Source organism: Spea bombifrons, chromosome 10 (genome assembly GCF_027358695.1).
Source record: "Spea bombifrons isolate aSpeBom1 chromosome 10, aSpeBom1.2.pri, whole genome shotgun sequence".
Taxonomy (NCBI): domain Eukaryota; kingdom Metazoa; phylum Chordata; class Amphibia; order Anura; family Pelobatidae; genus Spea; species Spea bombifrons.
Genome location: NC_071096.1, coordinates 38,961,265 through 38,983,905, shown reverse-complemented (window position 1 = coordinate 38,983,905; position 22,641 = coordinate 38,961,265). Strand labels below are relative to the sequence as shown.

At 51.3% G+C, this 22,641-nt stretch overlaps 1 protein-coding gene across 1 annotated transcript; it reads left to right on the top strand.

Moving 5' to 3' along the window:
• Window positions 1-1,298: 1,298 nt before the first annotated feature.
• On the top strand, window positions 1,299-21,733 carry SLC9A5 (solute carrier family 9 member A5). The gene is made up of 16 exons (XM_053449820.1): window positions 1,299-1,419; window positions 2,979-3,281; window positions 3,973-4,136; window positions 10,239-10,317; window positions 10,505-10,682; window positions 12,695-12,915; window positions 13,242-13,444; window positions 15,465-15,554; window positions 15,758-15,828; window positions 16,120-16,249; window positions 17,732-17,820; window positions 18,127-18,253; window positions 18,643-18,807; window positions 20,733-20,802; window positions 20,958-21,080; window positions 21,276-21,733. Exons 1-16 carry the CDS (start codon window positions 1,299-1,301, stop codon window positions 21,731-21,733), a joined length of 2,592 nt encoding a protein of 863 aa, XP_053305795.1.
• Window positions 21,734-22,641: the final 908 nt, after the last annotated feature.

Genomic DNA, 22,641 nt, shown 5'->3' with positions numbered 1-22,641 from the left:
TGGCTGAATACGGTGTATTACGCTGTGTTTGTTTCACGGTGGTTTCTGTGTAGGTTGGACAGCGCGTGTTCTCCGGTAATGTCTCACCCCTCCAACCACAGACAGACGGAGACCGAGAGAGCGCAGAGAGACCGTCACACCTGAAGACTGCCGGCTCGGTAAGAGACACACACCTCTACAAGGTGCTGCTGCGTTGTATGCAATCATGAAATGCCCTACATGTGTGTGTATGTATGTATATATGTGTATGCATATGTATGTATATATGTGTATGCGTATGTGTATATGTGTGTATGTATGTATGTGTGTATATATATGTGTGTGTATATATATGTGTATGTATGTATGTATGTGTGTGTGTGTATGTATGTATGTGTGTGTGTATGTATGTATATATGTGTGTGTATGTATATGTGTATATCTATACTGCGAGAGACGGTGCAGCACGCTGTATATAGATCTTTACCCGCTCAGTGCCGGCCCCGGTGTCGGTGTGTGTGTTTCCGGTAACACGTCTGCTGGCGGCGGTGGGGTTGTGTCTCGGTGAATTTGTGCAATTGCTGCCCAGAGATGGCGCTGATATTCCACAGAACAGCCCATAATCATTAGTGTGTACTCGCTACTCCGTGTAACTGCAGCACGCGTGTCACGGCTAGTGCCAGAGGAGGGGGCAGTCGGTGTGTGGCCGCAGGTAGATGGGTAGGGGCCCCAGGTAGATGGGTAGGGGCCCCAGGTAGATGGGTAGTGGCCGCAGGTAGATGGGTAGTGGCCCCAGGTAGATGGGTAGTGGCCCCAGGTAGATGGGTAGGGGCCGCAGGTAGATGGGTGGGGGCCGCAGGTAGATGGGTAGGGGCCTCATACCCATTAAACATTCTGACCTCCTAGAGGAGAGGGGCATCAGGGGAGGAGAGAAGGGGCATCAGGGGAGGAGAGAAAGAGGGGGGCATCAGGTGATGAGAGAAGGGGCATCAGGGGAGGAGAGAAAGAGGGGGGCATCAGGTGATGAGAGAGGGGGCATCAGGGGTTTGGAAGTCCAAACAGGGACTGGACAAATTGTACAGGGACATTTGGCAGATTTACCTCTTTACCGATGCCTTAGAACGAGCACATGGAAGCCCAAGAGTTACATCGTGAGATCAGCCGCCTGTCTCTGCTCGGCCTCCGATTGGCTGAGATGCGTCCTCGTGACGTCATCGCCGGCTTTCGGAGGCTGCAGAGAGCCGGTGGCGGCGCTGGGTACCGGCGGAGAGATGCTGCGGCTGCTGCTCGCGCTCCCGTTGCTTCCGGTTCTGGGCTTCATGGCTCGGGAGGAGAGCGCCGTCCCGGGAGGCTTCCAGGTGGTGCGCTGGGAATGGCACACGGTGCAGACCCCCTACCTGGTGGCCGTGTGGATCCTGGTGGCCAGTCTGGCAAAAATCGGTGAGCGAACCGTAAAGCACGTGCTCGTCACCCCCGGTACCGGCCTGGGCCCCCTGACCCCTTATCTATTACTACAGAGCAGAGACACGCGTAGAATGTAAGGCTGGTTGGGGATAATGTGAGTTGTGCATACAGGGCGCAGGGTTTGGGCGCAGGGGGCTGCTCTCTGTACTCTGCAGATTACTGTTTCTCTGTGAGGGGCCCCTAGGCTCTCTCCGGTAAAGGGCCACAGGTCTGGGCTGTCAGTATACATGCTACCCACAGAGCTTTTATTCTTTTCATTCTCCTGATAAGACATTTTGCTGCATGTATTAAGCATCGCTCTGTAGCACCTGCCAGAAGTATACTCTGTGCTGCTCCTCTTTTTGTGGGTGAAAGGAACGTGTCCTCGTACAGAAGACGTTTCCATGGCGCAGATTCAGCGAGCGGCGTGTTATTTATTGCTCTCTCTGACGGCCCAAATCCACATCTTTTTTTATTAATAACTTTGGTGGGGGGGCAGTTATCTCCTAAGCGGAACGTGTCCTTTTTTCCCATGACGGGAGTTATAGGACGGCGGTGGTCCTCGGCGGTGGTCCTGGGCTACGCGTAAGAGGGGTCTTGGAGTAAGGACATCCTTTGAGGATTTCTCTTAAGGTTCTTGGGGTAATAGGGCAGATTCTCGGGATGATTAGAGGGCCGGTTTGCCTCGCTAGGTTTATTTAGCCGCAGGCTCTGCGTAACTCTTTGCGTGTTGCTTCCGTTCCGTGTAACGTTCCCTTCCCACCGCGGGAGGAAGAGGGGCAGACCCGCTCAGCAGGGGGTCTTATTCGTGGCGTTCGTATAACGTGGGTTGAGATATGAATAAAGTATCGCAGGCTCCATGTTCGGCTCGATCTCTTGAATATCCGCACGCGTCGGCATTATGCCTCGTGTACCGGTATGTCATGTATGCGCACATACGTGACCCGGCGCACACGTACGCAGCACGCTGACTGTCTAATCGTGGTTCTTACTTATACCGATTCAGCCTCCAGATGCTGTGTACACGGGGGTGCGATGTATGTATTAACCCTTTCATGTGGAGGCTCTGCCGTTAGGAAGGGTCCCCGTAATCACCGCTGTCCCGCTCCTGGAGGGTCCCCGGCAGTAAAGCGGTCGGGACTGACTTGCCTGACGCTTTCGCGCATGTGAACGGTGCGTTTAGTAACTAGGGAAACCAGTTCTTATTATAGGAACGTATAATTAGTTTGCAGTTAGCGGGGAACATGTTATGTCAGCGGCGCTACGTATCCTAATTCATTTCCGTCGTGATGCCACCGCCTGGCCCTCAGAGTCCGTCACTTAACCCTTTAACCGCTTTGCTGATAAATGGTCCTTTCGTTAAGCGTGTTTTTCTCGTCGCTGCGCCAGAAGTTGGGATTATGAGAGCGCAGGGGGCGCTAGTAACGCTGAGCGAGCAGCATGTATGTGTCCTGTCCGGTGAATGAAAGCGCCGTGTAGCCGTGTGTCCCCACGATGGTTGGGCCCCGTCACGCGGTGACTTCTCGGTAACGTGCTTATCCCACCCTTTGTTACAGTGTTCCATCTATCCAGAAAGGTGACCACCGTGGTGCCAGAAAGCTGCCTCCTGATTATCCTGGGCCTGGCCCTTGGCGGAATAGTCCTGGCCATCGCGCAAAGAGCCGAGTTCCAGCTGGAACCCGGCATGTTCTTCCTGTTCCTTCTGCCTCCTATCGTCTTGGACTCTGGCTACTTCATGCCCAGCAGACTCTTCTTCGACAACGTTGGTGCGATTCTCATGTACGCTGTGGTGGGCACCATCTGGAACTCTTTTGCGACTGGAGTGGCCCTATGGGGGGTCAGTTTGTTGGGTCTTATGGGTAAGTCAGGCACGGAGTAGCTTTGTGGCATGGAGAGCGGGTGGCAGCGTGTGATTATCCCAGTTCTTTGGCTGGCGCTGATCTCCTGAGTTAAAGTTTCTTACCATTAGGTCCAGCGGCCATGAAATAATATAATAAAATATATAGATATAATATATAATAAAAATATAATATATATACTGCGTATAATCGAGGAAAGTGTGGTTATTAACGATTAGCGTGTTGTTTCCCGTGATGTAAACGGGCAGCACGCAGGCATCAATACTTCTTATCTTTCATACTGACGTTAAAAGACTTCTTTACTGACCGATGTGTGGGTCTGAAACGTAACCCCTACCCGCCACAGCCGTCATGGCTTCATTACACTTCCTAAATCGCACCTTCATGAGCCCCGAGCAATCTGTGAGTGGAAGCCGGGAAGATTTCTTTTCTAGAACGCCAAGGGGCTCGTGGTGGTGAAAGCTGCCCCCGTTGGGGCACTCGGGTGTAGAAGGCAGCTTGGAGCGCATGGAAGGCTCTCCGTCCGCTCCTGCCGGGTACGGGTAGTTTAAGCGGGACGGCAGACAGCACATGGCGACTTCCCTAACCCAGTGTCTTTCATACAGAGCGAGAGCCGCTGTCCGGCCAACGTTTAGGTTGGCGCCGTTTGTGTGATTCTCGGGGTGACCTCTTTCCTTTCTCCATGTGTCAGACCAGAAAGTGGAAGCCGGTTTGATGGATTTCCTGCTCTTCGGCAGCCTCATTTCGGCTGTGGATCCCGTGGCGGTGTTGGCTGTGTTTGAAGAGGTTCACGTAAACGAGACGTTGTTCATCATCGTGTTTGGAGAGTCTCTGCTGAATGATGCCGTCACTGTGGTAAGGATGCGTTACCCAACATGTAGAGCCACTATGATCGTTATTGTTTTATATAGCGCCATCGTATTCCACAGCCCTGTACAATGGATAACAAGTAGTTAACATAACAGTTTGACTTATAGAACAACAGGTGGCGGGGTCCTGTGCACAGGAGCTTACAATCTAAAGTAAGTTGGGATGTATGATACAATAGGTAAAAGTGCCGCTGTTAGGGGTGGAGGATCCGGTTTGCGTGGCGTGTAAGATGTGCCGCGGTAACGCGCTTCATGTTGCTTCCCTGCCACGTCTGTCCAGTCATCACCTATCCCAGTCTTTCCGATATAGAAATCGTGTCTCCAAACGGTGTCGTATCTGTGTACCAGAGCCCTAAATAATCATTTTCTGATCAGATATGCACAATATGGCCAATAATGGCATCAGATGGTCACAGAACGTGAACATCCGCTGATACACGTTACCATATGTGTGTTACGGCACAATGAAGCTGCACGTGTACCGCAGAACATAAAGCGCCTGCGATTCAATGATTGCAGATCAGACACTCTTCATTTTATATTCTAGAACCCCATAGCCATTCCAATCACCCCATAGCCACTCCTATCACTCCATAGCCATTCCTATCACCCCATAGCCATCCCTATCACTCCATAGCCATTCCTATCACCCCATAGCCATTCCTATCACCCCATAACCATCCCTATCACTCCATAACCATCCCTATCACTCCATAACCACTCCTATCACTCCTTAACCACTCATATCACTCCATAACCATTCCTATCACTCCATAGCCATCCCTATCACTCCATAACCATCCCTATCACTCCATAACCACTCCTATCACTCCATAACCATTCCTATCACTCCATAGCCATCCCTATCACTCCATAACCATCCCTATCACTCCATAACCATCCCTATCACTCCATAACCACTCCTATCACTCCATAACCACTCCTATCACTCCATAGCCATTCCTATCACTCCATAGCCATTCCTATCACCCCATAGCCATCCCTATCACTCCATAACCATCCCTATCACTCCATAACCATCCCTATCACTCCATAGCCATTCCTATCACTCCATAACCATTCATATCACTCCATAACCATTCCTATCACTCCATAACCATCCCTATCACTCCATAACCACTCCTATCACTCCATAACCACTCCTATCACTCCATAGCCATTCCTATCACTCCATAGCCATTCCTATCACCCCATAGCCATCCCTATCACTCCATAACCATCCCTATCACTCCATAACCATCCCTATCACTCCATAGCCATTCCTATCACTCCATAACCATTCATATCACTCCATAACCATTCCTATCACTCCATAACCATTCCTATCACCCCATAACCATCCCTATCACTCCATAACCATTCCTATCACTCCATAGCCATCCCTATCACTCCATAGCCATTCCTATCACCCCATAGCCATCCCTATCACTCCATAACCATCCCTATCACTCCATAGCCATTCCTATCACTCCATAACCATTCCTATCACTCCATAACCATTCCTATCACTCCATAGCCACTCCTATCACTCCATAGCCACTCCTATCACTCCATAGCCACTCCTATCACTCCATAACCATCCCTATCACTCCATAACCATCCCTATCACTCCATAACCATTCCTATCACTCCATAACCATTCCTATCACTCCATAACCATTCCTATCACTCCATAACCATCCCTATCACTCCATAACCATCCCTATCACTCCATAACCATTCCTATCACTCCATAACCATCCCTATCACTCCATAACCATCCCTATCACTCCATAACCATCCCTATCACTCCATAACCATCCCTATCACTCCATAACCATCCCCATCACTCCATAGCCATTCCTATCACTCCATAGCCATTTCTATCACTCCATAACCATCCCTATCACTCCATAACCATTCCTATCACTCCATAACCATCCCTATCACTCCATAACCATCCCTATCACTCCATAACCATCCCTATCACTCCATAACCATCCCTATCACTCCATAGCCATTCCTATCACTCCATAGCCATTCCTATCACCCCATAGCCATCCCTATCACTCCATAACCATCCCTATCACTCCATAGCCATTCCTATCACCCCATAGCCATCCCTATCACTCCATAGCCATTCCTATCACCCCATAGCCATTCCTATCACCCCATAGCCACTCCTATCACTCCATAGCCATTTTCTATCACTCCATAGCCATTCCTATCACTCCATAACCATTCCTATCACTCCATAACCATCCCTATCACTCCATAACCATCCCTATCACTCCATAACCATCCCTATCACTCCATAGCCATTCCTATCACTCCATAACCATCCCTATCACTCCATAGCCATTCCTATCACTCCATAGCCATTCCTATCACCCCATAGCCATCCCTATCACTCCATAGCCATTCCTATCACCCCATAGCCATCCCTATCACTCCATAGCCATTCCTATCACTCCATAACCATCCCTATCACTCCATAACCATCCCTATCACTCCATAACCATTCCTATCACCCCATAGCCATCCCTATCACTCCATAGCCATTCCTATCACTCCATAACCATTCCTATCACTCCATAACCATTCCTATCACTCCATAACCATCCCTATCACTCCATAACCATCCCTATCACTCCATAGCCATCCCTATCACTCCATAGCCATTCCTATCACCCCATAGCCATCCCTATCACTCCATAGCCATTCCTATCACTCCATAACCATTCCTATCACTCCATAACCATTCCTATCACTCCATAGCCATTCCTATCACTCCATAACCATCCCTATCACTCCATAACCATTCCTATCACTCCATAACCATCCCTATCACTCCATAACCATCCCTATCACTCCATAGCCATTCCTATCACTCCATAACCATCCCTATCACTCCATAACCATCCCTATCACTCCATAACCATCCCTATCACTCCATAACCACTCCTATCACTCCATAGCCATCCCTATCACTCCATAGCCATCCCTATCACTCCATAACCACTCCTATCACTCCATAGCCACTCCTATCACTCCATAGCCACTCCTATCACTCCATAACCATCCCTATCACTCCATAACCATCCCTATCACTCCATAGCCATTCACCATAGCCATTCCTATCACCCCATAACCATCCCTATCACTCCATAGCCATTCCTATCACTCCATAGCCATTCATATCACTCCATAGCCATCCCTATCACTCCATAACCATCCCTATCACTCCATAACCATCCCTATCACTCCATAACCATCCCTATCACTCCATAGCCATTCCTATCACTCCATAGCCATTCCTATCACTCCATAACCATCCCTATCACTCCATAACCATCCCTATCACTCCATAACCATCCCTATCACTCCATAACCATCCCTATCACTCCATAACCATCCCTATCACTCCATAACCATCCCTATCACTCCATAACCATCCCTATCACCCCATAGCCATCCCTATCACTCCATAACCATCCCTATCACTCCATAACCATCCCTATCACTCCATAACCATCCCTATCACTCCATAACCATCCCTATCACTCCATAGCCATTCCTATCACCCCATAACCATCCCTATCACTCCATAACCATCCCTATCACTCCATAACCATCCCTATCACTCCATAGCCATTCCTATCACTCCATAACCATCCCTATCACTCCATAACCATCCCTATCACTCCATAACCATCCCTATCACTCCATAACCATCCCTATCACTCCATAACCATCCCTATCACTCCATAACCATCCCTATCACTCCATAACCATCCCTATCACTCCATAACCATCCCTATCACTCCATAGCCAACCCTATCACTCCATAGCCAACCCTATCACTCCATAACCATCCCTATCACTCCATAACCATCCCTATCACTCCATAACCATCCCTATCACTCCATAACCATCCCTATCACTCCATAACCACTCCTATCACTCCATAGCCACGCCTATCACTCCATAGCCACTCCTATCACTCCATAACCATCCCTATCACTCCATAACCATCCCTATCACTCCATAGCCATTCCTATCACCCCATAACCATCCCTATCACTCCATAGCCATTCCTATCACTCCACAGCCATTCCTATCACTCCATAGCCATCCCTATCACCCCATAACCATCCCTATCACTCCATAACCATCCCTATCACTCCATAGCCATTCCTATCACTCCATAGCCATTCCTATCACTCCATAGCCATTCCTATCACTCCATAACCATCCCTATCACTCCATAACCATCCCTATCACTCCATAACCATCCCTATCACTCCATAACCATCCCTATCACTCCATAACCATCCCTATCACTCCATAACCATCCCTATCACTCCATAACCATCCCTATCACCCCATAGCCATCCCTATCACTCCATAACCATCCCTATCACTCCATAACCATTCCTATCACCCCATAGCCATGCCTATCACTCCATAGCCATTCCTATCATTCCATAGCCACTCCTATCACTCCATAGCCACTCCTATCACTCCATAGCCACTCCTATCACCCCATAGCCACTCCTATCACCCCATAGCCACTCCTATCACCCCATAGCCATTCCTATCACCCCATAGCCATTCCTATCACCCCATAGCCATTCCTATCACCCCATAGCCATTCCTATCACCCCATAGCCATTCCTATCACTCCATAGCCATCCCTATCACCCCATAGCCATTCCTATCACCCCATAGCCATTCCTATCACCCCATAGCCACTCCTATCACTCCATAGCCACTCCTATCACTCCATAGCCACTCCTATCACTCCATAGCCATTTTCTATCACTCCATAGCCATTTTCTATCACTCCGTAGCCTTTGTATAAGTCTGTAGCCTTTTTCGAGCCCTGATCTATGGGCACCGTGGGAGAAAATAGATGCCGGGTTATTTCTGTGTTAGGCAGCTTGCTGCAGAGCGCTGACAGAAGGACGGGATCGCGCAGGCTGCTGTAAACCTGGAACATGTGAAATTCTGCATTTTGAATTCACAGGCTCGCACGTCCGTGTGATGTCATTAATCTAGCCGGAGCGTGATGACCTGCGGATACCATCATACACGCGTCATACCAACTCAATGCTCCACCACCGGCCCGGGGCCACCGGCTCGCTTTACAGTTCTGTCAACAGCACCGTTTCCACTAAATACCCCCCCCCCAATGTTCCATGTAGTCGGGATAAACCCATCGTACATCCCTGCGGAATATAAACCCTGCAGATCAGGGAGAGATCGGCTAGTTCTGTCTTGCGTATGGAGAGTAACTGTAATATTTAGTATTGTTTGTGTCGTAGCTTGTAACATTGTTTCGTGTATATATATATTAGATTATAATGTGACTGCAAACTACATTTCCCAGCAGGCAACACTTCGGGTCCGGCACTCCTTAAAGAAATGGGGTGAAAGAGCTAAGGGCATGTGCCGCTCGGGACTCTCCGTAGCCCTCCTGATAGCCGGGAGAAGAGCGCAGTAGAGGGCCTGTCGGTGTGGCCTGTGCTGTGGATTTAGCAGCCGCTATTAGCGAGGGCCGCCATTCGATTAGTTCTCTAGCGAGAGCCGGATTTTCCGTTATTTGCATTCCTTGTAAATGCACGTTTTTAGAAAAGATTTGAAGACTTTGTCACCCGTGACCCTCGCAGACTGTGCCAAGACCCCGAAGTCTGTGAACATACAGCGCTCCGCAATATGATGGCGCTATATAAAACAATACAACTCATTATTATCCACGCTGTGCTCCCTGGTTACGTGAGCGATGGCGGCTTGTGGATTCACTCAATAGCCTGACATGACAAGAATCTATTGTGAGATGTTTCGTAACTCGTGGCCTAAATGCGGTCTTCTATTTAATGATGAATGTTTTTCTTTTCACTTCGTAACCCAGTTTTCCTTCTAACAACTTCTAGCTGTTTCTGCGTATGGGGGGGGCGCTGAAGCCGCAGCCGCGCAGGGGCTTTACACGCGTGTTTAGCGTTCTCCCCAGGCCCTTCTCTTAGAACTGGTGGTGTTTGGGTAAACGGTCTGACATTCTCTTTATCTTGGATTCTCGCTCTTGCAGGTTCTGTATAAGGTATTTAACTCTTTCGTGGAAATGGGCCCAAAGAACGTGCGAGTCACGGACTACCTGAAAGGAGTTGGTGAGTCTGTAAGCGAGTGCCGCTTCCCGTATAAAGCGTGTATACAATGTGTGTCGCTTAATCTCACTCGGTGTTCTGACCCCCTATAGACTATATAGAAGGGTGATAACCCGTAGATGCGAGTGTCGGCGGGGGGGGGGACCGGTAATCGTTGCCGTCTAGTGACCTCCTGTTTCGTTTGCCGCAGGGTCCTTCTTCGTGGTGAGTCTTGGAGGAACGGCTATCGGTCTGGTATCTGCTTTCCTTCTCGCCCTAATCACCAGGTTCACTAAGCGTGTTCGGATCATAGAGCCGCTGTTCGTCTTCCTAATTGTGTACCTGGCCCACCTCACGGCTGAGATGGTCTCTCTCTCCTCGATATTGGCGTGAGTGTCTGGAAGTATCCGTTATGTGAGACTACGTTCAGAAATGAATTATTATCGATCATAAATCCTTTGCTGAGCCCTGTGCAGTGTATAAATCAATATGTGATAGTGATAGCTAAGCCTTTAAACTCTCCATGATGTGAGCGGACGCCCAGCGGTCGGACTCTTAAATCTTTCCCTAAGTCACAGGATTTATGTGAAGATGTGAAACGCGTCGTCGGCGCGGCGTCACACAGAGCTGTCGGGACAGTGAGTCACATCGCTGCACACACAACCAGTAAATCGGATAGTTCTGTCCGGCGCTGTACCCTGCGAGAGCTGTTATACAGAACGCAAGTAAAGCCCTGTATAATGTATACTGAAAACATTGCATCGACTCAAGAAATCCTCCCATTAATTATACATTATACAGGGCAGAACAAGCTGAGTGGGGTTGGCCCTTCATAGTACACAGTGACGTCAGCGAAGTAAAATGCTCGGGTCCGCAGCCAGCTCCCAGTTTAGTGAATACACTCCTGATCCGCTTCTTCCTCTGCATGTGCGTAATAGTGGAGCAAAACACTAAATGACCTCTCCCCTCTCCTCTCGTTCAGCAGGATGGAATCTGTGAATGTAGATTGTAAGCCCATTGGCCAAGGGCCCTTCTGACCTTTAGTTACTTGTTACAGCGTGTTAACGCTTTGCACAGTGTTATGGAACATGATGATGATACATAAATGGACAAACAATAACAACAAACAATAACAACAACCAAACAACACGTAATAGCAGCCGGTCGTTTTGTTGCTCAATGGCGCCATCTAGTGGCCACTCCTCACACGTTACGGTTAGCTGTGAATGTCCGTGTGTCTGTACTGATAGACATGACGTCTGTCGGATGTCTCGGGTTAGACTCTTGTTATGCCGACTCAATGCAAAACCTACTCAGGGTAATACGGGAACGCTGCCTGCTCCTGAGCGCAGAGTAATACGGGAACGCTGCCTGCTCCTGAGCGCAGAGTAATGCGGGAACGCTGCCTGCTCCTGAGCGCAGAGTAATACGGGAACGCTGCCTGCTCCTGAGCGCAGAGTAATACGGGAACGCTGCCTGCTCCTGAGCGCAGAGTAATGCGGGAACGCTGCCTGCTCCTGAGCGCAGAGTAATACGGGAACGCTGCCTGCTCCTGAGCGCAGAGTAATACGGGAACGCTGCCTGCTCCTGAGCGCAGAGTAATGCGGGAACGCTGCCTGCTCCTGAGCGCAGAGTAATACGGGAACGCTGCCTGCTCCTGAGCGCAGAGTAATACGGGAACGCTGCCTGCTCCTGAGCGCAGAGTAATGCGGGAACGCTGCCTGCTCCTGAGCGCAGAGTAATACGGGAACGCTGCCTGCTCCTGAGCGCAGAGTAATACGGGAACGCTGCCTGCTCCTGATAGCAGAGTTATGCGTGAACGCTGCCTGCTCCTGAGCGCAGAGTAATACGGGAACGCTGCCTGCTCCTGAGCGCAGAGTAATACGGGAACGCTGCCTGCTCCTGAGAGCAGAGTAATACGGGAACGCTGCCTGCTCCTGAGCGCAGAGTAATACGGGAACGCTGCCTGCTCCTGAGCGCAGAGTAATACGGGAACGCTGCCTGCTCCTGAGCGCAGAGTAATACGGGAACGCTGCCTGCTCCTGAGCGCAGAGTAATACGGGAACGCTGCCTGCTCCTGAGCGCAGAGTAATACGGGAACGCTGCCTGCTCCTGAGCGCAGAGTAATACGGGAACGCTGCCTGCTCCTGAGCGCAGAGTAATACGGGAACGCTGCCTGCTCCTGAGTGCAGAGTAATACGGGAACGCTGCCTGCTCCTGAGCGCAGAGTAATACGGGAACGCTGCCTTCTCCTGAGCACAGAGTAATACGGGAACGCTGCCTGCTCCTGAGCGCAGAGTAATACGGGAACGCTGCCTGCTCCTGAGCGCAGAGTAATGCGGGAACGCTGCCTGCTCCTGAGCGCAGAGTAATACGGGAACGCGATCTCTTCTCTCCGCAGAGTGACGTTTTGCGGCTTGTGCTGTAAGAAGTATGTTGAAGCGAACATCTCGAACAAATCCCGCACCACGGTGAAGTACACGATGAAGACGTTGGCCAGCAGCTCGGAGACCATTATCTTTATTTTCCTGGGCATTTCCGCGGTGGACACCTCGAAGTGGATGTGGGACACGGCGCTGGTGCTGTCCACGCTCTTCTTTATCTTGGCTTTCAGAGCTGTCGGTGAGTCCGTTTCGCGTACGTCCGGTTTAGTTGAAGCACAATGCAGCCTCTCTTCCGCGAGGTTTATTGACACGTAAAGGCACTGTCTCCTTAGCGTGTATTAAAGGACAGTTTGGGGATGCCCGTCTGGTCTTGCTATAACCTGTTAACTATCGGTCTGTTACGTGGCCGTGTCCCATCATTAGCTCTCTGTAATCTCCCGGAATCCAGCGCCCGGGGCCCGGATGCTCGAGCGGTGTTATTACGTGTGGGTATTGGGGTAGATGCGGCACACGGCAGGGTGTATTTGCTGCACAGCTGCCTGATACTGACTCTTTTTGTTACAGGGGTCGTCCTGCAGACTTGTGTTTTAAATCGCTTTCGGCTCCTTCCCCTGGACAGAATAGACCAGGTCGTCATGTCTTACGGCGGCCTCCGTGGAGCAGTGGCTTTCGCGCTGGTTATCCTGCTGGACGGCTCCAAAGTCAAGGCCAAGGACTACTTTGTAGCCACGACCATCGTGGTGGTGTTTTTCACAGTGATGTTTCAGGTCAGTGACTTCATTTATTTGCGTCTCGCACGTTTACACCCCAGCGTTACCTGTAACATGGTTGGTTTATTCACGGTTTACTCGGCGTTCAGCGTTCTGGCTTTGTGCTTTGGCACATGTGTCTATTATTTATAGATATAATAGTCTGTAATAGATATACATAAAGACAGGTATCTGGTAACCTATAGAATGCCTGATTTCCGGAAAGCACTCATATAAAAAGAATACTTTACACGAGGTGACCGGGAGCTTGGATCCAAAATCCAATAAAGTTATCGTTTCCATGATCTGCAGTTCACAGATTCCCCACTAGGGGTCACCACTCTGCCTCGGTTGGGTTCCGGCAGTAAAGCTGCCACTTTGGGCTGATGTTTCTTATTCAGCAGTATGTGGTATGTGTGCCTGTAGGGGTGTAAGTGTGCCTGTAGGGGTGTAAGTATGCCCGTGGGTGTGCCAGTGGGTGCGTCTGTGTGCCAGTGGGTGCATCAGTGTGCCTTGGTGTGCCCATGGGGGTGTTAGCGTGCCCATGGGGGTGTTAGCGTGCCCGTGGGTTGTTAGTATGCTCATGTGTGCGATATATATATGTATATATATATATATATCATATCTATGTATATCTATTTATATATATATATCATATCTATGTATATCTATTTATATATATATCATATCTATCTATATCTGCTGTGCGTTATAACGCTGCAGCCGCTCGTGTAATCCCCTCGAGCCGTGCTTGCTGCTAAAATCTAATCTGCGTTTGATATTTACATTTTTTAAACGCCTGCCGCCGCTCTCTGGCGTGATTTAGTTATTCAGATACTCCGCAGAGTGGGGCATTAACCCCTTTTGCCCCTCCACAGTCGGCTATTTGCACAGAGGACCCTTTCCCATGCGGTTTGATTTCAGCAGCGCCAGCTGGTGCTGACAATGCAGCCGTCACTCGCGATCCGTGTGAATAATAAGCAGTCGATTTAGGAATCTCATAGCCGTCGCTAGACACGCTGCTTTATCCGCTGCGTCATGTGTGTGCGTGGCATGCGGGTGACAAGCAGGTAAGCGGTCACGTTTAACATACCTCAAGGCCACGGCTAGAAACCAAAAATGTACGTTTAAATCTCCAGGTAAAAGCACTTTTTCTGCAATGTTGTTGCCTTGTCTCCTTTCCGTGTTCGGGAGTGTGCTGCCGTTCTCAGCCTGTATAAACTCTCTGCACTCTTACGGCGGCCGCAGTATGTCAGTGAAGCCGTTGCTATAAGCTGCAGAAAGGTTAATACAAGAAAAGAACGGCTGGGCTTTGGAGAAACACTTGAAAGGAGCCATTAAATAACGGGGGTTGTGTAAATTGTCGCGCCCCCTGTGTGCCTGAGATATAAATACACACAGACAGGCGTCTGAACACAGATAAAATACATTATGAAGCGCTGCTAGAGACGGTACATGCGGGCGATGCCGAGTCATCCCAAACGTTCTCCCCGTGTTACCCGAAGCAGGTTGGGAAGCCATTCCGGTAACTCAGTATACAGATGCAGGGGCCGTGCGGCCCTCACCACATACTTCTCTGTAAAATATCCCTCAGCTCCCCCCGGGCGGCATATCTGCTCAGACATAACAAAAACACCTCGGCTGGCTGTAATCATTCTAACAATCCCAAATGACTGAGCGAGTCCCGCCGCGCATGCATTCCCTCCGCCGGCGACACTGTTACTGCCGCTCGCTCATACACGGATCCTTCTGCACAGAACACGCGGGTTATTCCTGACACGGAATGCGTGTCTTATCCTACATGCCAGATATATAGCCGAGGTATTGCGCAATGCAGAGTGCAGGGCCCTAAATCCTGGATCTATGGTATGTGTATCTAGAATGACCAGTAACGGTGAGACGTGTGCCGCGCTACGTCCATACGGTATAATACAGGGTGAGGGTATGGAGAATGGGGTGATGTACCCCGATGCTCCGGCCTGACGCTGCTGGGGAACGCCGGGGCGGAATTAAACGTGGCTGTGATTCTCCGCCGCAGGGTCTAACCATCAAACCTCTGGTGAAGTGGCTGAAGGTGAAGAGACGAGACCACCACAAACCAACGCTTAACGAGGAGCTGCACGAGCATGTAAGTAGAACGCAGTGCGTGTGTAAAATACACCGTTTTTACCCATTTCCACACTTTTTCCACCAAAAGGGGTGTCTAACATAAAGCGCCAATCGTTTGTGTTGCCCGTTTGTGTTTGGGATGCTGACGTCTCCATAACAGAATGTCTGAGAAGATCCACGCGGATCCCGCCGTTGATAACTCTTCTGTTTTCTCCCATCGAGGCTTTTGACCACATCATGGCTGCTGTAGAAGATGTAGTCGGGCACCACGGATATCATTACTGGAGAGATAAGTACGCACCCTAACCGTCTGTCATGTGTTTGGATGTTGTCAGCCTGGGTACCGCTATCGGCCCCTCCTGGCTCCTTCGTTACACCGTCACCGGCAGAGTCCAACCTGTGCTAGAACCGTACCTGCGCTCATGCACTATTTGTAATCTCGCGTAATAACAACGATTCCATCGGTACCGGGTTTTGGATCTGATCCTGAGCCCCGAATGTTCTTGTTACACTTATGATGGGCCGGTCCTTTTCATGCGCAGCTCTGGCTTCCCTAACCGAGTGTCTGTCTGTGCGCTCACTAGGTGGGAACACTTTGATAAGAAGTACCTGAGCCAGTGGTTAATGAGGAAATCTGCCTATCGGATCAAGGACGAGATTTGGGAGGTTTGCTACAAGCTGAACATCCGCGACGCTCTCAGCCTGGCCGATCAGGTACGGTGATTTTTACTGACGGGCGTTCTTTCCGCTATTAAACTCGCATCCATCGCTCACGCCGTTCCGTGCGCTTCCAGCTGTGATATGTAATGTGCAGACTCCTCAACGACCTGTCAAGGAATGAGCTGTCAGCAGCCTGACGGGGTAAAAGCAGCTGCCGGCTGTGAATACCTTATCATCAAATCATCCGCAACACAAAGCGATTACCGGAGACCGAGCTGCGCACGTCTTATATCCCGGTGTGTGCGTAGCCAAATACCGTGTACACGCGTGGCTACAGATACACGCACCGGGCCGGGTCCTGCTGTATACGTATAGACGGGTGGCAGACGGGTGACGGGTTTATCTGTACACAGAGGCATCCGTTCTATCGTGTCGGTGTGCGCGAGCGCCGCTCTCAGCACTGACCGTCCAGTGATCATGCCATCTTTAATTTAGTAGCCAGTAATCCCGGGGAGCGGTCGGCGTCTCTTCCTCAGCTGTCGGGTGTGAAAAGGATCCTCGTATCTGCGTGGCTTGTTATCCGTGGTATACGGGCAGTGCATGCGCGGAATGGCTGTGGGTCTCGGTGACTCACATAGACCTTTGAATCATTTCTCCTCCGTCCGAGGAAGGGCAGCGGCACGTTGCCTGTTAATAACGCGCATGTAGCCCGTGACCAGCCGTGGGGGACCTTTCCAAGCCGGCAGCTGCGACTCCTCTTGCGGAGCGTTAGTGCGTGAATCAGGCCCGGGGTCCGGATCAGACCCCCGCACAGCGACTCGTGACACTCCGCCAAACGAGACGCGGATTCATTCAATCCAGCGATAAATTCAAATCAGCAGCTGCCAATGGAGACCCCAAGGGGTTAAACTAACCAATTTCAGTACAGTAAAAGACCATTAAACTGCCATGCGGGGGGGGGGGCATCCCCGGGGACACGCGCGCGGGGGGGGCATCCCCAGGGACACGCACGCGGGGGGGGCATCCCCAGGGACACGTGCGCAGGGTCGCGGTTGCTGGCGGCGGCATCCCCAGGGACACGCACGCGAGGGGGGCGCGGCGGCGGCGGCGGCGGCATCATCCCCAGGGACACGTGCGCAGGGTCGCGGTTGCTGGCGGCGGCGGCATCCCCAGGGACACGCACGCGAGGGGGGCGCGGCGGCGGCATCATCCCCAGAGACACGCGCGCAGGGTCGCGGTTGTTGGTGGCGCCATCCCCAGGGGCACGCACGCGGGGGGGGGCGGCATCTCCAGGGACACGATTAGAGTGCCAATGATGGGTTTGAACGCGGAATTGTTGGAAGCATGCGCCGCCATCCCTTAGACGTATACCCGGCCCCAACATATACAGCGTTTCTGGCCAGACTCCAGGGCTCCGTCGGTTGCATAATATTTTTTCGAGCGGTTTATAAACCTGTAAGAAATACATCCATGCATCAAGTGGGTTTGGGCAGCTTTATGCACGCTGTAAATGTTTATTCTGTTATTCTTCCGTAGGGAGGTCACATCATTTCCCCAGACAGACTGTCTCTGCCTTCCATGCCCAGCAGAGCGTCAATGTCAGAGACCTCCGTGACCAACCTTCTGTAAGTGGGGGCTGCCAGGGAAATCTTCTCATTGATACCACGCGCCTTCCCCCCAACCGTATCCCAGCATCCAGCGGCCATTAATCTGTGACGCTCCCGCAGATAACGCGCCCATCATCAGAGCGTGCCCGTGCCTCAGATACCCAGTGGAGGGGCTGCAGGGCTCGGGTGCCTCGCCTCACCCTCCCTGTCCGTCTTCACCATCACGGGAGCGCAAACCCGTTATAAAACCCCCCCCTGTATCTCCAGACAATAAACGTCTCCCCGAGCGCATTCTCCATCCCAACATCTCGTTGTTATCCCCAGGAGAGAAAGTGGAAGCAAAGCGTGCCTGGATCTCCAAGCCATCGACACGGTGCGCAGCGGAAGGGACAGAGAGGACACGGTCATGCATCATGTGCTGAGCGGCAGTCTCTATAAACCTCGCCGGAGGGTAAGAGCGGCGCTCGCTCCGTCTAACGATCCAACGAACGCTTCAAACCAGGGTGCCGTCCAACAAACGGGCGCAGTCTGTGTTTCCGGCGAGCTCTGGGAGCACAAGCGTCATAATCCAGAGAGCCCGAGAAAAGGGGGACGCTGCGTGTGGGGGGTCTCACGGCCGCTAGGGAGCGTTAACCCAACGGCGAGACGAACTTCATGCCCTCTGAGAATGCCGTGTAACGATTCACAGTCCGATAACAGCAACTCCTGCCAAGTTTGTAAAGTGCTTGAGCGGTTTTCATGTGTTTGATATGATTGCGTGTACTGATCAAACACGTATGTACAGTGACATCGGTGCGCTTTTCGCTCTGATGCTTGTAACTTGGCATTGTATTTCCACAGTGCAAAGCGAGTTACAGTCGCCACTTCATGACCCCAGACGAGCAGAGCCGGCAGGAGAAGGAGGTCTTCCAACAGAACATGAAGCGCCGCCTGGAGTCCTTTAAATCCACCAAACACAACACCTGCTCGTCCAAGTCACGCGCAAAGAAGGAAGGCCGCAAAAAGGTGCGTTTGGCCCGTAGCGCTGGACGAGGCGCTAGGGATGGGGCGTTTTTCCAATGTTTTTAATGCCCTGGGCGTAGAGAGAGAGGATGGCCGTCACATTGCGTGTAACTTTCTCATGATTAGACGTCATATATGTACGTTGTATGATGAGATAGCGACGGCCTTCGTAAAGAACATTGTGTCACCTCGGCTCTTCCGATAACACGCTCCCCCCCCCCCGTTTGGTTTCCTTTGTGATATAAATACGAATGTAAGAAACGGCCGTTGGGATCTTTGGTGATTCAGCAGCGATGAACAATGTTTGCGGAATAGATGATTATTCACAGAAATAATCGGGTGTCGCGGAGCAGCCCTGTGTGCGCATGTGGCGTACCCCTCCGCTGTAGAAATGTTTCTGTGGGTTATTTCATGCGCAGATCGGCCCGCAGTAAAGGTTATGTCAAGATTTTTCCTTCTTTCCCGGCCAACATTTGCTTGTTGAGATGAAAACCTCAAGCGCTGATTTGGGGCCAGAGAAAAAGCCCGGCAGGATGGAAGTTTTCGGGGGAGATCCAAGTCCTGCGTTCACAGAGATTTAACCCCCTCGCTGCTACGCTGCAGCCCGGGGCCACGCGGGTCACTGCCGAAATATTAAAGACCGATCTGCGGTCGATTCACCTGTTTGGTTATAGATGGGAAGAGCGGGGGACGCAGCCTCCACGGTCTGTCGGAATCACACACGTGTGTACGGAGCAGCACACGGCGACACGTATCACGTGCAATGCATGCGCTGCTCTGGGTCAGAACGTACCTCCTACTAGGCACGTTATCGGCACAGCGGGAATACCTCGCTAAATACTGTAGGGAAAAACCAGCATCTCGTCAGCTGGTTATTATCCAGAACCCGGACCCTGCCCACCAAGCCTGAAGAATATGATGTGGAGAGTCATACGTGTCCTGAGAGCCCGTGCCAGCAGCGGCCCCGAAGCCGTGTTTATTTAATCATTGCTGGAGATTCTGTTTGGGGGGGAAAGCGATGTTGTTGCTGAAGTAATCATTGGATCTGCGAAATAACGCTGACTGCGCAAGCCGAAGGATATTTTCCACCGAAAGCCGCAGCGATAGCCGGACAGCTAATAGCCGACCGCCTCCGACTCTTACCACAGAAACCAAGATTGTGCTGCGCGGCTGAACACGCGATCCCGGCGCCTCCTAAACTATTTCTTACTCCGTATTATTACATATAAGTCAGAAGCCGAGGGAGCCTCCGGAACGGTATCGAGCATCTCGCGGCCTCTAAACCGACTCTGAATCTGAGATCTCGTGGGGGCTTCGGCTCCTTAAAATCCATCTCGGTCTCACAGAGCAGTCCCGTCGGACGGCCTAAACATGTAAACGAGTAACCGCTTATCATGGGAACCGCCTGTGCCCGTGTTTTACCTTCCGCGTGATTCCAGTCACATTACTCGACAAATGTTTTCTTTAGAAGGACGGCAGCGCTGGACCCGCGTAAAACATGCGCGATCCTGTTTAAGAAGTGATCAGGTTATGGGTTATTCATATAGATAATATTATATATATCGGATATTAAAGGGTTCTGTTAAGCCCGTGGCCATCTGTTCTTGGCAGCGATGTTCAGACACACAAGCCCAGAACAGCACATATTTTATCGCAGAATCCTGTTTTCCTGACATTCTTGATTTGGCTGAACCCCCGGCGCCCCCCGTACTCCGAACCACAGGAGGGCCTTACAAACACGTCAGAAAACTGAAAGTGTCTGAATAAAGTCTGTTTGGGGGAAATGGCGGTGGCCTGCTTGGTCTTCTCCCGGCACGAGCGTCTCTTTGTCTGCTCGGCCCCCGTCTTCTTAGTTTGTCGGTTGCTGTTATAGACGCAGATCTGCCATATTGGTTACGTTGGTTCCCTTTTCCCTTCTTGTTTGGTAGAGAAGAAGCAGCCTAGAAAACGAGTTTCGAAACGGAAGACAGAATAAAGTTGTGAGCTGGCAGAACACGGGTACGTTAAGCCGCCGCCGCTTACTGCCTTCCGGGAATAACCTCCCTCTCGGGCTTACCGGCAGTGGGGTGGGACGGTAACGGTGCTGTACTCGGAATGGGTCCTTCTGTGTTGGTGAGCTTGCAGTGTTCTTGTCACTCTTTTTTTCTCCCCAGCTTCTATTGTCGTGACTGCGGACTCTGAGGCTGAGAGTTCGGACGTAGAGATTGGAGATGATGAGGGTATAACCTTTGTGGCTCGAGCAACAGATGAGATTCTCCAGGGTGTTAAAGTCTCAGGTAAATGAATCTGAATACACTGTGACTGCTGCCAGAATGAAGAGACGTAGATCTTACGTGCATGCGCAGAACCGTAAAACACTTTGCCCAAGAGATGTTTCTGTTATAGTTGCTTTGTTTTTATGTATAAAATAAGTTTAATAGCTCGGAACACCTCGACATGTAAAACCTGACAGTATGTGTCTCTATCTGCAGGCATGTTGGGGGTCTGTCAGAGCCCCCGTTTTGTGCCGCCATCCCCTACGTTAGCCGAGAAAGTGCTGCCCTGGAAAAGTAATTTGGATGAAAACACAGTCTGCATCTCGTTGGAGACGACCAAAATAGTCCCCGTGGACCTGCAAAGATCCTGGAAGCAGAGCATCTCATCCCTAGAGAGCGTTGGTTCTCCTCCGGCCCCGGACCTTCACCCTGACGGAGCCAGGCTCCAGAGGCAGGATGGCCGAAGCCCCCCGGTCCTCCAGACGCTGCCGGAGACGTGTAGCTGTTTCCCTTTTAGCGGCGTCCAAGAGCGAAGTCTTCTGGGCCCCGGCCCGCTCCAGCTGCAGGAACTCCAGCCTTTGATGCCACGAGCAGAAGCGACCAGGAGTCCATTGTCAGCCAGAAACACCCACAGCAAGAGGCTGCTGCAGCTGCACCGGCCCTCCAAAATCTGACTGCGGACCCCCAGCGCCTGGCCAAGGAAAGGGAGTAGTGATGTAGCCTTTTGTGAAGGATCGGTTGCCCACCCTCCATAAAATAAGAGGGCAGTTTTTGCGGCAGTCAGCATTTCAGTATCTGTCGGTATCAAACGCCGACGCCTGAACGACTGGCCGGTTTGTATCAGGTCCAGAACAACACTGGCGCTTCAGCCTCTATCGCTTCCTGAAATAAGGTTATTTGGGCAGAGTCTGCTAAACGATGCGCTGCTAATGATGTCACGAGGGCACCTTTCACACGAGCGTCCGGGAAGGACGTGGTTCCCAGACTATTTTCGTGATCTTCGCGTTGTGTTCTTCTGTGGCCGCGTTGGGCGCTGGGACGGTTGGACCTGCAGACACTTGAGACTTTGTCTTCGCACCGTGTAGCCCGCTCCGCGTTCCCGTGGGCTCTGCGCAGGCTCTGCGCAGGCTCTGTGTAGGCTCTGCGCGGGCGTGTCGCATCTCCCCGGGCACGGGTCTCCGCACACGCGTGGGGTTAGGCATCGTTCTGTAGGGCTCGCGTTATTCTTTAGCGAGATGATATACTTTTCTGTTCCTGTTAATAGGATTCTGTTTGCTTTCGATTCTCTGTGGCTGGTCTCGGCTTTTGGAATCATCTCCGTGGCCCCCAAGCGATGTCTCCGTGGCCCCCAAGCGATGTCTCCGTGGCCCCCAAGCGATGTCTCCGTGGCCCGCCTTTAATAAATGTGTCTCCATTTCCTCTGGCGGAGAAGAGACGTCGCTAGCGACTCCAGCAGTCACAGAGGGCATCCCGGCGCTCCGTTATCGTAGACGTGTTTTGGATTCTTTACATAAAGCCAATGGATTTGACTAAAAGCCACGTGTGACGTGGGTTTGTCGGCATGCGCCGTTACAGCGGGTCT

Bases quoted from the DNA above. Each gene is read 5' to 3' on its own strand.
- SLC9A5 (XM_053449820.1), top strand. From the start codon at position 1,299: ATGGCTCGGGAGGAGAGCGCCGTCCCGGGAGGCTTCCAGGTGGTGCGC. The intron at 3,282-3,972 runs GTAAGTCAGGCA...TCCATGTGTCAG, and splicing joins CAGTTTGTTGGGTCTTATGG to ACCAGAAAGTGGAAGCCGGT. The intron at 13,445-15,464 runs GTCAGTGACTTC...TCTCCGCCGCAG, and splicing joins TTTTCACAGTGATGTTTCAG to GGTCTAACCATCAAACCTCT.